The 12,910-nt window shown below is 41.8% G+C and overlaps 1 protein-coding gene across 4 annotated transcripts in view; it reads right to left on the bottom strand.

Moving 5' to 3' along the window:
- rbms3 (RNA binding motif, single stranded interacting protein) overlaps nt 1-12,910 on the bottom strand; it is a 259,572-nt gene that overhangs the window by 53,902 nt on the left and 192,760 nt on the right. For all 4 annotated transcript variants that reach the window (XM_035681075.1, XM_035681078.1, XM_035681076.1 and 1 more), the window contains 2 exons: nt 8,666-8,823; nt 3,412-3,491 (listed from right to left, as the gene is read on the bottom strand). In XM_035681075.1, the coding sequence (XP_035536968.1) occupies nt 3,412-3,491; nt 8,666-8,823 (238 nt within the window). The remainder of the gene's footprint in view (nt 1-3,411; nt 3,492-8,665; nt 8,824-12,910) is intronic.

Below are 12,910 nucleotides of genomic sequence, written 5' to 3' on the forward strand. Positions count from 1 at the left end.
CTTGTTGGATGAAAGCTACGCACCTCTCATATCAACCATGGCTCACCAAACAAACCTGACCTGGATAGCAGATTATATGCATCTATATGCGAGTGCTGTTTCTGTAGAACTTCTAAATGCAAGTTCCTGGCAAGCACCTCCTTTTCCCCCCCAGTGGTGTGTTTTATTGCTTATAAAGAATATATCAGTGTCTATCATGTTTAATGCACTTGTTACTTATGTTACAGTTATACAGGATGTCTAATCACAACACGTATTTACACCTCATGTACTGCACATGCCACCCCAGTAGCATTAAACCATATATTGTATCTAAATAACACATGTAACCACCAGAACAATTAGACATGCTTTCATTAAAAACTTAATAGTAAGAAAAGGGAAGTTGTTTAAGTATCATTAGCTGCCATCTGCTATCATGTCCCCACACTGTATATCAATTCAACATCTCATGTAATCACAAGGAAGTTAGATGTTATTACATTAAAATTTAAACAGGAAGTGTATGGAAGCTGTCTATGGCACCATTAACTGCCATCTGTTAGCATCTCCACAATCTTCTGTTCTGGATGTTCCTCCTCTCTGTGTCATTGTGTTATCTGCAACTCAATGTTAACTTCCTGTCAATATGGTGACTTCCTTTCCATTTATTTTCCCTTGGTCAGTTGAATTGAACAGATGACCTGGCACCTGACATCCACATATTTACTTCCTGGTATGGGACAGCAAGGTTACAACTCAATATCCTTTTGTACTGCCACTGGACACACCTGAGTAGAGGAGGGCAGCTGTAACAAAACCAACCCCCATCACACACACACATTCATACACACACATCTCTTGACACAGTGTGATTGAGTGGCTAAGCTGGAAATGCAAAGGCTTGTCAGATATGGGCTTGAGAGGATTGGTGACCAAGCTTGGTACACTAAGAAAAGAATGTGCATGTGTATGCGCATGCATGCATGTTGAGAGTGTTGCAGAGTATGTGTGTAGGTGTGTGTGTTACCGCAGCTACTTTGTGTGTGTTTGTGGGCTGTGTTTCAAACGCTAAATGCTGGAAAAAAAAGAATTTCATTAGCATTATTAGGATGTTGACATTCCACTCAGGTCAAAGTTACTGGCGCATGACTATATTTGTGCTCATGTGGTTTGTGCGTGTGTGTGTATGTCAAAGCTCACACAGTGTAGTAGTCATAGCTATCACACAAGCATACCCATGCACGTGCACACACACAACACACACACATTGCTGTGTGTGGCAAGGGCCCCCCGGGGGGTGCCGCTGAGCTGTCAAAGCAGGATGGATGAAGAAGCTGCCCTGCATAGCAAGGGGCTCTGGGGAAATACCACCAACATGACACACACACACACACTGACACAGACTCTGTCAGCACACAAATACAGTATGTATGTGTTCCCGCTTTAAAAACCATAAATTTGAATATGCACGCAGGAATCGGAACACAGAAACAAATACAAATGTAGTGAGAATACATAGCTTGCAAACTTGTACACACACACACACACACACACACATATACAAAAGGCTTTTTGCTGTCTGTGTGAGAAACAGAAACAGCCCTGGGGTCCTCCACATAGGAACATCTGAGTTTGATAACAGAGGAATGCCCAGAGATCTCCATTTACCAGACAGCAAGTCAACATGGACGCTGTCAGAAAGCAGAAAAAAGCACACTTCCTCAACCCCCATGCTTTTTTATAAATTCATAACTATGGCAAAAGTATCAAATGAATGAAAGCATGAGCCTTTAACCATCAGTATTTACAAATAGAATAAGAATAACTCTTTTTTTATCACACTTTGTGTGATTTTGCTTATAATTCCTATCAGTACTAACATTGTAGTCACAAGAAAATTCTATATTTGGGGGTACTCTTTGTTGGTTTAGCGCCAAATAAAGTGGTTTAGATTTTGATAACAAAGTCAGTAGATTACTCAGCAATTACTTTGGTGAGTACAATGTCATCATAAGTCAAAGAAATGGTGGCCAAAATTACAAAAATAAGACCCAAGTTGTAATAAACCGAGGAATTGATTATGCATTACCTCATATTACAAATGGCAATAGCACAAGGAACATTAATAGCTTTTGCAGCAGCCAGTCATGTTTACACACAAGAATACATTAACAGAAAGGGGAGATTTCATGGACCCTTTAGGAGGGACCATGGTAGCACCAGACCAGAGCAAACCTTGTAAACTTAACCATTCTTAATTCCACAGAAGGATTTCCTCGATCAGGGCAGTAAATCTCCATGCTTGGCACAAGCCTGAACAATCCATTAACAATAATAAAGCCTGAGCGGCCGGGAGATAGACCCTTAAAGGGGAAGGTCAGCCTGATATTACAGCTTTAAAGGTTTCCTATTACGGCTCAACTTCAATATAACCACTCACCTTGCCTTTAATGGCTGCTGGCTATGCAGTGGCTGAGCATATATGGAGATTCTAAATCCAGTCTCTCTGAGATATTACTGGATAGTGGAGAGCAATTTATGGTTCTGTTTCTATGCCGCTGGTTGGAGGTGTGAGTATTGTTAATAAAATTGCCACAGGGGTGAAGGAGATCTCCTCGGTATCGCCCTGTCTGACCCCCACGCCCTGCTGGGACACACGGGATGCTTCGAGCGGTGCAGCACCTGGCCCCAAAAGTGCTTAAGCAGCAGATTTTTTTTTCATCCGCTCTGACTCTTTCTTTCATATCTTTACTCTCCTTCCACCTCGCTCTCCTTTTTGCAACCCATACTCCCACAGAGACATGCTCTGTTTCCAACATTACCATTGCCTTTTGTTTCAAACTTTTGGGGTACAAATGTCACTTTGGACACCAAACTAACTTCTGTGCTAACACACAATGTGGTACACTCTTGTCTCTACATCTGTCTCCATTTGGTGACATTCTTTCTTTCAGCCTCTTTTCCCTGCCTGTTTTCTCCTTGGCCAGCTTGTTCCACTGTCTAGGGTGACTGCAAAAAAGAGAGAAGAGAGAGGACACGGCAACAGAGAGCAGGAGCAGGAGAGGAAAGAGGGGAGAGTGCAAGCTCTTAAGTAGATTGCAAAGAACAGCACAGAGGCATGAGTGTGAATATTAAGAGGGCACCACCAGGGAGGGAGAGACACGGTGACAGAAAGAGAGAGAGAGAGAAATAGGGGTGAGGAAGAGACCTATAGAACTGTCAGCTATTAAGCCATAGCCACGACAGCTAACTTCAGGTGTCAGAAACAATGGTGTACACAATCTATCAAGCTGTCCGGCAGATCTGAGATGATAAATTAACATAATTGAATTAGAAAGGAAGTTTCTCATTTCAAAGGTGATGATTTTTCAAGAAAGAAAGGAAAGGGGTGATGAGAGGGTGATGTAAAGCAAAGAAGGAGAAACTCACCTGGAATGCCTGGTGGGGTTTTCAGGTATTTTCCATTGAAATGCTGTATCACTACTTCACATTTCTCTGTGGACTCCATCCTGCAACAAAAAGTGATACATAGGGTTTAATTAAAAAAATATTCACTTGTCATTTGTAGCAAAGTTTGAAACTTCTGTAGTAATTGGAAATAAAAACATTGAATTATGACACAAACAGACAGCGCTTATAAATATACTAAATATACTAAATTACTCTATGGTAAATATGGCTGTTACTTTATAGCACCAAACAGAATGGCATGCCATTTTTAACCATCACAAACAGGTAACAACTCTGGCATGAAATACAGTTTACAACTTCAGACCAAGGTAGCACTTGTAAACAAAAATATATCAGAGAAAGCACTGCTGCAGTCAGTTTCATTATCTTTTAAAAGACTCAAGATAGCTTGTTCCTATTTAGCACTGGAACCCTTCACACATAAAACTCCAATGAGACAATCCACAGTCTGTCAGTCTATCTGCTTGGGAATGTCATTGTCTGCATGAGTCAGAAGTGCATAATGAAATTCAGGGTTTTTGTAGGGAAAGACTTTTTATGCAGCCTTTCTCCTTGCCTGGTAGAAAAGACAGAGTAGAGAAAGACAGAAAGAAGAGGCAAAAGGGATGCAGGGATATATAAAAAAGTAGAAGAAGGGAGATAAGAAAGTATAAGAAGGTAAAGATGAAATGCTTATGAGTCGTAAAGACTTTGATTTCCAGAGTGGGGGAGAGAGAGAAGACAGGACACTGACAGACTCGTCTCCCTCTTTCCAGCCACTGGATCAAACATCTATGGGTCGAGCAGATGACCAGCAGGAGGCCTCTGATCTCTCACATCAATAGCACTAATGCCCATTCAGTATACACATCACATCAAAACATGTACAGAAGTATATCAAACACATAAAAATGCGCAAATGTATTGCATTTTGGCATATCTTTTATCCTTGTGCTGTGGTGGGAGGAAAGCTGCATACCTGTGAGGAAATTTGAGCAAATTATACTCTATCCACCAGCTTGAATCAAACTCCCAATCTTTAACTCTATACAACACACACAAATAATATCTGCCCCATTCTATTAACTTAAGTTTTTTTCTAGCCCTGACTTTAAATCTCAAATTGTGAATCATGTACACTGATGCAGGTGCTACATAAAATAGTCCACAGATCATCAAAGTTTTTACAATTTATTCTGAAGGGAACATGAATTAAAATCAATTAAATTGTATTTGTATAGCCCCAAATCATAACAAAAGTAGAACTAGACCGTACTTATACAATTATCAACAGAGACCCAACAGTTCCGACCATGAGCAAGCATTCGGTGACAGTGGCAAGGAAAAACAAAGGCAGAAATGTCGAGCAGAGGTTGAGACGTTTCACTGAAAACTAGGTGTGTGAACTTCATAGTGGCACTTGAAAACAAGTTAGGGGATCAGTCATTAGAATTCATCCTCTGTGGAACATTAAGATATTTCTGCAAACTAATCCAGTAGATGTTGAGACATTTCACTGTATAAGTTAAAAGTTTGACACACTGGTGACCAAAATCTCAACCTGCTGGTGGCGCTACAGGAAAAGTTGGTAGGATTAATCCTGTGGGACCATGAACATATAATATTTAAGTCTGGACCAAAGTGGTGCACCTACAGCCAGTGACCGACTAACATTGTCATTATTAGAACTGTGCCTCTGTGGCTAAAAACATAAATCACAGCGCAACCAGTAAAGGAGTATGATTTGTTTTCCTCTGTGCAAATGGAAATGTCTATATATCAAACATAACCACGTTAAGTTACAGTAACATAAAAAACACATAGCTATAGTTACTATGCAGTTTCTTTAATATATACTCACAGATGACTCATATTACAATGAGACCATTTTTAAATGCAGGTTTGAGTGATTGCTATGCCTATGGTAATATCCTCTTGGAATGTGAAGAATCCATTGCTTTTCAGATTTTCATGCTTTATTCGCTCTCACCTCCAAGAATACTCATATCATCCTGTCAGCCTCTCACTTCTCTGTCCTCCGTCTCTCATCCTTCTCCTATCTCTACCTTTATCCTTCTTTTTTTACCATAGCTTCTTTATCGCTCTCTCTGTCCCATCCATCTTACTCCCGGCCCGTCTGCACCTCTTCTTTTTGACGTCTCTCTCATTCCTCCCTATCTTTCAACCTTGGTTATTTCCTCCATCTTTCAGTGTTACCCTCACTCTCGCTCGCCCCATCTCTCTCACTTTCCATGCCCTCCTTTCCTTCCCTCTCTGTCCATCCTTTTGTGTCTCTGTTATGCCCTATACACATCAACATCTTTCTCCGTTTTCCTATCCCTGCTTCTCTTTTTAGAATATATAATCTTTCAAACTCTCCTTCTTTTCCCTATTTCCTTTCCTGTGTTTGAGCAGACTGATACTCGCCAGCCAGTGTGACTTGGCTGATCACTAATCACCGGCCATCAGCAGCACTCAGCAACCAGAAATCATCAAAGCACTGTCATTCATTCAGCTGATCGAAAGAGTATGCATGTTATGATTTAATTTATTATATGATATATATATATATATATATATATAGCTATATGTATATATTTTATTTATTTAGTCAACAAAAGAAACCAGACTTCACAATTTTAAATGTCTTAACACAAGCAGCCGTACATGAATTGCGCCTAAATAAAATTGGTAGAATTAAGATTTAAATCAGTGACTGTTTGATCAAAGAATAAGAAAAGAGAGTAAAAAAAATACACTGAAGCCTCCTATGGTAGTTTCATTACCTGACAGTATTTAATACTCAGTGCTGAGGACACATTTTGTTCAGCACCAAAAAAAGCATTTGGGTTTGATATCCAACTCTTAATTATATACAATAGTCTGTGTCCAAATTTTCCCAAAAGTCCTTTTACAAACTGTTCAAAATACCATAATTTGGGATAATTTTTTTTTTTGATTAAAGCATTCCAATGAATGCTTCATTGGATTTAAGTGCATTTATGTGAACATATTGTGGATGTATGCAAGCACAAATTCATAATATGCTCTTAATCCATGTTTACACACAGCTGCAATAAACATGCCAATAACCCCTCCACAATGCTTTCACTTTAGGAGGCAGCCCAGTGACACAAAGAAAATCTGCATGAAGCACAGCTAACCTCTTTATTGCTTTTTCTCTCTTCCATTAAAGCCTAACAACGCTGAACGTAGTGCACACTCAACTTAGAGCTCGTGAAATAATGATCTATGTGGTTGTGTACTGCATTATGAAAGCAAAAGCTGTTTTCATATTATTTGTTTTTGCTGTCCATCCAAGGGGCTGAAAATCAGGTTGAATGCATCACACTTCTCCAGAGTTTCAACCGATTCTCTGACTGGAAGTGTTGATGCTTCGCTTCCCGCCCTATTCCCCATAGCGCTCTTTATCCATCCTCCTCACACCCCCTCTGGCTATTCATTGTTTGCCTCCTTCTCAACGCCATCTCTCCTTGACTCTTTCCAGCAGGTAGGTAGACAGAAAACAGGTGGTTAGACAAGGAGTAAATAATGCAGACAGGCTGTTAGGCAGTCATAGAAAAACAAGCCCGTCAGGTAGACTGTCTGTTGGTCAGTCATGCTTTTGGGGTAGCCAGTCAGTCAAAGAGCTGGCCAGGTAGGTGGTGAGGCAGGCTGGATTTTCTGTGTGTGCTGCTGGTTAATGGCATCAGGTGCTGCTGTCTGCAATGATTAGTGCTGGGGCTGGAGTAATGGGCTCTGATAACAGTAATGGATCGGCCCACAAACACTTAGCTCAGTTTACTCTCTCTAATGCCTCTCATGGCCCAACCCTCAGCAGCTGTCTGTCTGTCTGTCTGTCTGTTGACACAGCTAACGGGAGCTCTACAATTCATAAAATACATATATTTATTTTTTCTTCTTGGTCTGAATCTCTGTCTAGCTACTTTTTCTGACCTGTACTTATCAGTTACCACCATTCTCTTTTATTTATTGATCTGTACACATAATAAAACTGTCCATGCCTCTCCAAGTTTTTCTTTTTTGCCCTTATCTAACCAAAACACCAGTCATTCACTTTTCACATTTTATTCCAGACACCCACACTCACTCGCTTCACTTTCTATTCCTCAATCTTTCTCCGTCTCGTACTGCCTTCTCCTTCCCATCACCTTCTCTTTCTCTTTATAATAACCTCTATGATTAGTTCTTTATACCTGGTCATTGTTTCACACTCCTGTCCCTTTCTCTCCTGCTGTCTCACTCTCCCTTTCCATCATGTCTCTTCCTCCTCCCACTGAGGGCTGCTTGAACAGGTGGCTTGTGGCAGGTTGTTGCTGTGCTCTGCTTGTTGGCCTGCAGGAGGCTGCCTACCTGTCTGTGTGTGTACGTGTGAGAGTCTGCTTACAAATGTGTGTGTGGGTGCACACGTTCATGCTTGTGTTCTTATGGACAGGTGTGTAGGCATGTGTAGACGCCTGTCTGTGCATATGCTCACGTTTGTGCATAAGTGCCTGTTTATGTGTGTGTGTGTTTGTGCTTGTCTGTCCTGCTGTAACCCTCAGTAATAGAGCAGGGAATAGGAGAGGAGTTCAGCCAGAGCAGGTGATTAAGAAAAATCCCTGCAAGATGGCGGTTCTGTGGCCATCAGTGGCCTCCTCTGGGTAAACAAGGGAGGAATGTGTGGAGAGGAATGAGAGCCTGGTGGCTGCTGCCGAGGACAAGGACAGAGCGGTTTATGACTTTGGGGGATTAACAAGCTGAAGTGGAAACTTTTATAAGTAGAAAAAGAAATAAACTGTTCAGTGGTAGGCTTGGTGGTGGAAATATAGCAGGCCTAGTTATACTAGGAGGACAAGGGGCAATTGCTGGTATCCATGGATGTACAGGCACATGTGCATACAAGTTTCCACTGCCCCTAGGTGAGATTACAAGTGTCTTTTTAGCGTGAATATGTGTATGCATATAGTAAGTACGTACATGGGTCTATTTGTGTGCCCTTGATCACGTATGCACTTTAGTCTGTGCATTTGTAAGTGTTTGTGGGTGAAATCCATATGCAAATGATTCTGTGTTACAGCTGCAGCATCCATGAAGTACCAGAAGGCTAGAGACGCAAAACTTGTGTGAGATCACATGTATTGAAAATCCATTATTTAAAAATTAATCATTGTTTTCATAGTGTTAGTAGGAGTAACTGCCTCCACGTCACATTAGCATCAGTACTGTTTACCTGGCGAAGCCGACTCCTCTGCTAACCCCGTTGGCATCCCTCAATATCCTCGTGGAGATGACGTGACCCAGGGGCTTCAGCATGTTCTCCAGCTCCTGCTCATCCATAGACACTGGCAGGTTGGAGATGTACAGGTTGGTGGGGTCCTGCTCCTGTTGCTGCAAGGCCAGGAGGATAGAACAGCAGGTAGGACAGGGGGAGGGGTGGTGGAAAAGGAAGAGGAAAAGATGAGAAATAATAATATATCACCAACAGTCGTAAGAATTGTGAAATATACATCAGCTTTGTGTCATGAGCCATCACGTAACACGTCTCAATGAAACCAACAACAAAATCCAACTCTGGCTGAACTCACATAACGTTTGGCCTTATGACACACACACACACATTCATATGCTCACAGGCAACATGGACACATCAATAGGTCACTGGGCCTCAGGCTCTATATGTGACACAGGGAGGGTGTCGGACACATTTTGGATTTGGTGAGTGGTAAGTATTACGACAGGGCAAGCCTGTATGAACATCTTGCATTCTGTACATATTTACATTCATTTGTATGAAGGATTCTGGGTGTGTTTCTTTTTACTAAATTTTAAGTGTTAAGTTTAAAGATCAAGAGAAAGAGAGATAGAAACAGAAAACAGTGAGAAGTTGTCTCGTCGTGTGTATCGTACAGCATTTTTTCTGTAGTGCCCAGAGGCTGCTGCTTGCTAGGTGAAGCTGCACAGCTGGTGGTGGGATGAGCCTGAGAAAGCAGGGGGCCCTGTGAGCTCTACAGTAGAACAGCTGGAAACAGCAGCCCAACCCCACCAGTCAATCAGTCACTGAGCCAGGCAGCCACCATAATATATTATTATATATTATAAGTCAGCTATCCATCCATCTATGCTACGTCAGTCAGTCTCTAAATTAAGCATGAAACTACATTATGTCATCCTTATCTTTAATTAGGTATCTTTATGATTCTGTATGCATGTTAGCATATTCTTTTCTAATGTATCAAATTACATTCAATCCATCCTCCCACCCAGGTACTAAGGAAACTATCCAATCAGGCAGTCAGCCAGATTCTGATCTGTTTGCAGCCTGTATTTATCACATCTCCTCTTCATCTACTCCAACATCAACATGTCCAAACCATTCATCCAACAGCAGCCAGGACCACCTTGGATTACAAAAGCTAACAAAAAGCAATATTACAAAAAGGCATCTATGCTGTGATTAGTAGCCAGAGTAATATGATGAGTAAATGAGATTTACATCGACGCCAGCTCGCAGTAAACAACAGTAGCATCTGCAGTGGGTGTCTCCTGGCACCCACAGTGGAAGTGGAAGATGTTACTTTGTTGAAAACACCAAAGATGAATCTTGTACCATCTTTTTCAAATTTGAGGACAATTTATTTTCAAATCAGTCAATTAAATGTATACAACTGAAAATTTTAAATAGATATGGATCTTTTGGATCATTGTGAATGCATCTTTTGTTGCTTCCATTGTAAACTCCACTTTAAATGTATGTACTTAATGCAATGAACCAAAAATGTCCTTCTCATACTTAATAACAGGCCTCTTATGAGAAAGCTACATTATAATCTAGTTTATATGAATAATGTCAGCAGTGTAGGAGCATCACAATGTATGAAGACCATAATCTTTGTGATGGTTGGGATCTATCATTTAATAATAAGGAAGACTACTATATGTATCCTGATTTGCAACAGCAATTAAGAAAGACATCTATAAAAATGTATGAAATGATTTAAATGCTACAAAAAAGGTTAGTTCCATTAATTCAGGAGAGGCTAAGTTGGATCTGCCAAGTCTAAACCTTAAGAACTGGCAACAAGACAAGAGAAGAAGATAAGCAAGGACAAGTAGAACAACTAGCTTCTGCCCAAAGAAAGTTAAGACAATACTGTGTGCACATTTTGCATAATACATTTTTCATATACACATATGACAACAGTTTTCTTTCCTAAACCATACGGAGCCTTGTCATCTGACAATTGCACTACTTTACTTTGAATTAAGTTGATTTGGCTTCAAATAAATGCCTCAAAAAGATGAGAAACCTGAATTTTCAGGGATCTACTTCACACGCATATATGCAGTACTGTAAACACTTCAGTACAGATGTCTGTCTTCTTCTCAGTCGGGGGTTGTGGAGATACTTCAGTTGCAGCCTGCATGTAAACACTGTCTTTGAGAATCTTTAGAGACTCTCTGTGCTTTGCCAAGGCAACACTGTCTCACTCTGTCTTGTTTTGCTTTCTGTTGATGGCAGAGGAAGAGGTTGAGGAGGAGAGGAAGTGCCTCCACCAGAGTCCTGCCTCCATCTCTCCATCTGTCAGAGGGGAAGACTGGTCCCTCCCCTGATTAATTAGCTGTCTTATCTGACAGGACATGTTTGATCTGATTAAAGCCTCTGGGAGAAAGCCGGTGTCCGTCGTGAAAGCAGGAAAAACGCAGCTCTTCTCCTTTAGCCAGGAACTCAATTACCTAACTTCGGGGGCAAACTAAACTCCTCCTTCTTCTGCAGGTTTGTCACATTTATGTGCTTCAGAACGAGCGAGAAAGGGCTCACAAGCGTTTGTATAACATAAGATGTGGCAGTGAATGAGGCTTAATTAAATCTGCCCATAAAAATCGACTGTACACGTGTCACTCTCCTGCTAAGTCCCTTTGGTGTGTGTAGCCGTGCAGCTGTGCCTTCCTTTGAGTTTCACTGGTTATGTGAGGCGATGTTTTTCAGGATTATGTCAAATAGGCTTCGTATTCCAATGCACACAGGAGGTCTGGATCAAAGAGTTAAACTGACTGACTCACTCACTGGGCTAAGCCAATGGTACGAGAGTGTGTGTGTGTGTGTGTGTGTCTGCATGCTTTTGAATGACTTTCTTGTGCAGCATGTGACAGTACACGCAGAGAAAGAGTGTGATAGAATGTGAAGCAGTAATTTGTGCGCGTGGGCTAATAGTAGAGGGCTACGTTTGCTGGGGGATTATCATGGGGAGGCCTCGTCTACGCACGGCCGCCTCGCAAAGTTTCCTCTTTGATGACGTTCCGCACCACAAAGCCCTAAATACCCAGATGAGAAGGTTACGGGGACGAGTGGAAATGGGAGCATTTTGACGGGAGGTGAGATGGGCTGGCCCATTCCACAAGGAGATTTAATTTCCTTTAATGTCAGCCTTCACACACGCTCTGCTGTCAGGCAATGAATGAAACGGTAATTGAGGTGTGTGTGCGTGTGTGTACCTGTGCATATATCCTATCACTAGCAATTATGTGTGTGCGTTTGTTCCATCGAACATATACTGTAATGCTGTAATACGTATCTTTTTTCCCGAAGTGCCTGCTTCTTGTGTGTGCAATGGCAGTTGTGTCCGTCCCCTCACCATTGACCAGTGTTGTAGAAGGCTAATGGAAAGGCTTCAGGCTGCGCTGGGCCTTTGATGAGCATAATTCCTTCACCTTGCCATGAGGAGGACAGGAGGAACCCAACTGTGTGTGCGCAGGAGGGGGGAGGCGGCCAACATGTCATTTCCCGCTGACGGATGGCCCCCTCGCTAGAGCTGACAGCCCTGTAGCTGTTATTTCATTTCGACACCCTGCTCTGTTTACCTCACTGTAATTTCTGAGAACATTACCATGCTAAGGGGGGGGGGGGTTAAACAAAAAACAAAAGAGAAAATAGGAGTATAGATCATGGTGCAAAAGGTGAAAGAGTGAAAAGGCAAGGAAGAGAAAGCTGGAGAGAAAGACAGAGATGGAGACAGCTGACATGACAGGCAGATATAACACATTAAAGGAAGCCCTTGTTGTCTTTTGACAACGCTTGGGGGAAAAGAGACGTCAGCCGTTAGAAGTCTCACGTTCCGCCTATGGGGTTCTCAGGGCTGTATCCATTTAACTGATAAAAGTTAGACAGATAGATATATGTCTTGACTGGGGGCGCTGCATCTAACGTTATGTTGAGGCTCGGAGCTGCCCTCACTCTCTTGTCAACACACTTTTTTCAAACTATATCTCCAGATTCCTTCACCCCATTCTGTCTTTCTTCTTCTCCCCTTTCATACCACTGACTGCTCCATAGCCTCTCTTTCTCCAACTATTCTTTTTGTCAACTCTTTTCATTTTTCACTCACTTCAGCACCCTCTCTGTTCATTCCTCTTACTACTTCCCTTACGTTTTCCATCATTCCATTCCTGCTCGTCCCCCCCCCCCCCCCCCCCCCCC

This window comes from Morone saxatilis, unplaced genomic scaffold (genome assembly GCF_004916995.1).
Source record: "Morone saxatilis isolate NCDOM2014 unplaced genomic scaffold, NCSU_SB_2.0 Contig9, whole genome shotgun sequence".
Lineage (NCBI taxonomy): Eukaryota > Metazoa > Chordata > Actinopteri > Moronidae > Morone > Morone saxatilis.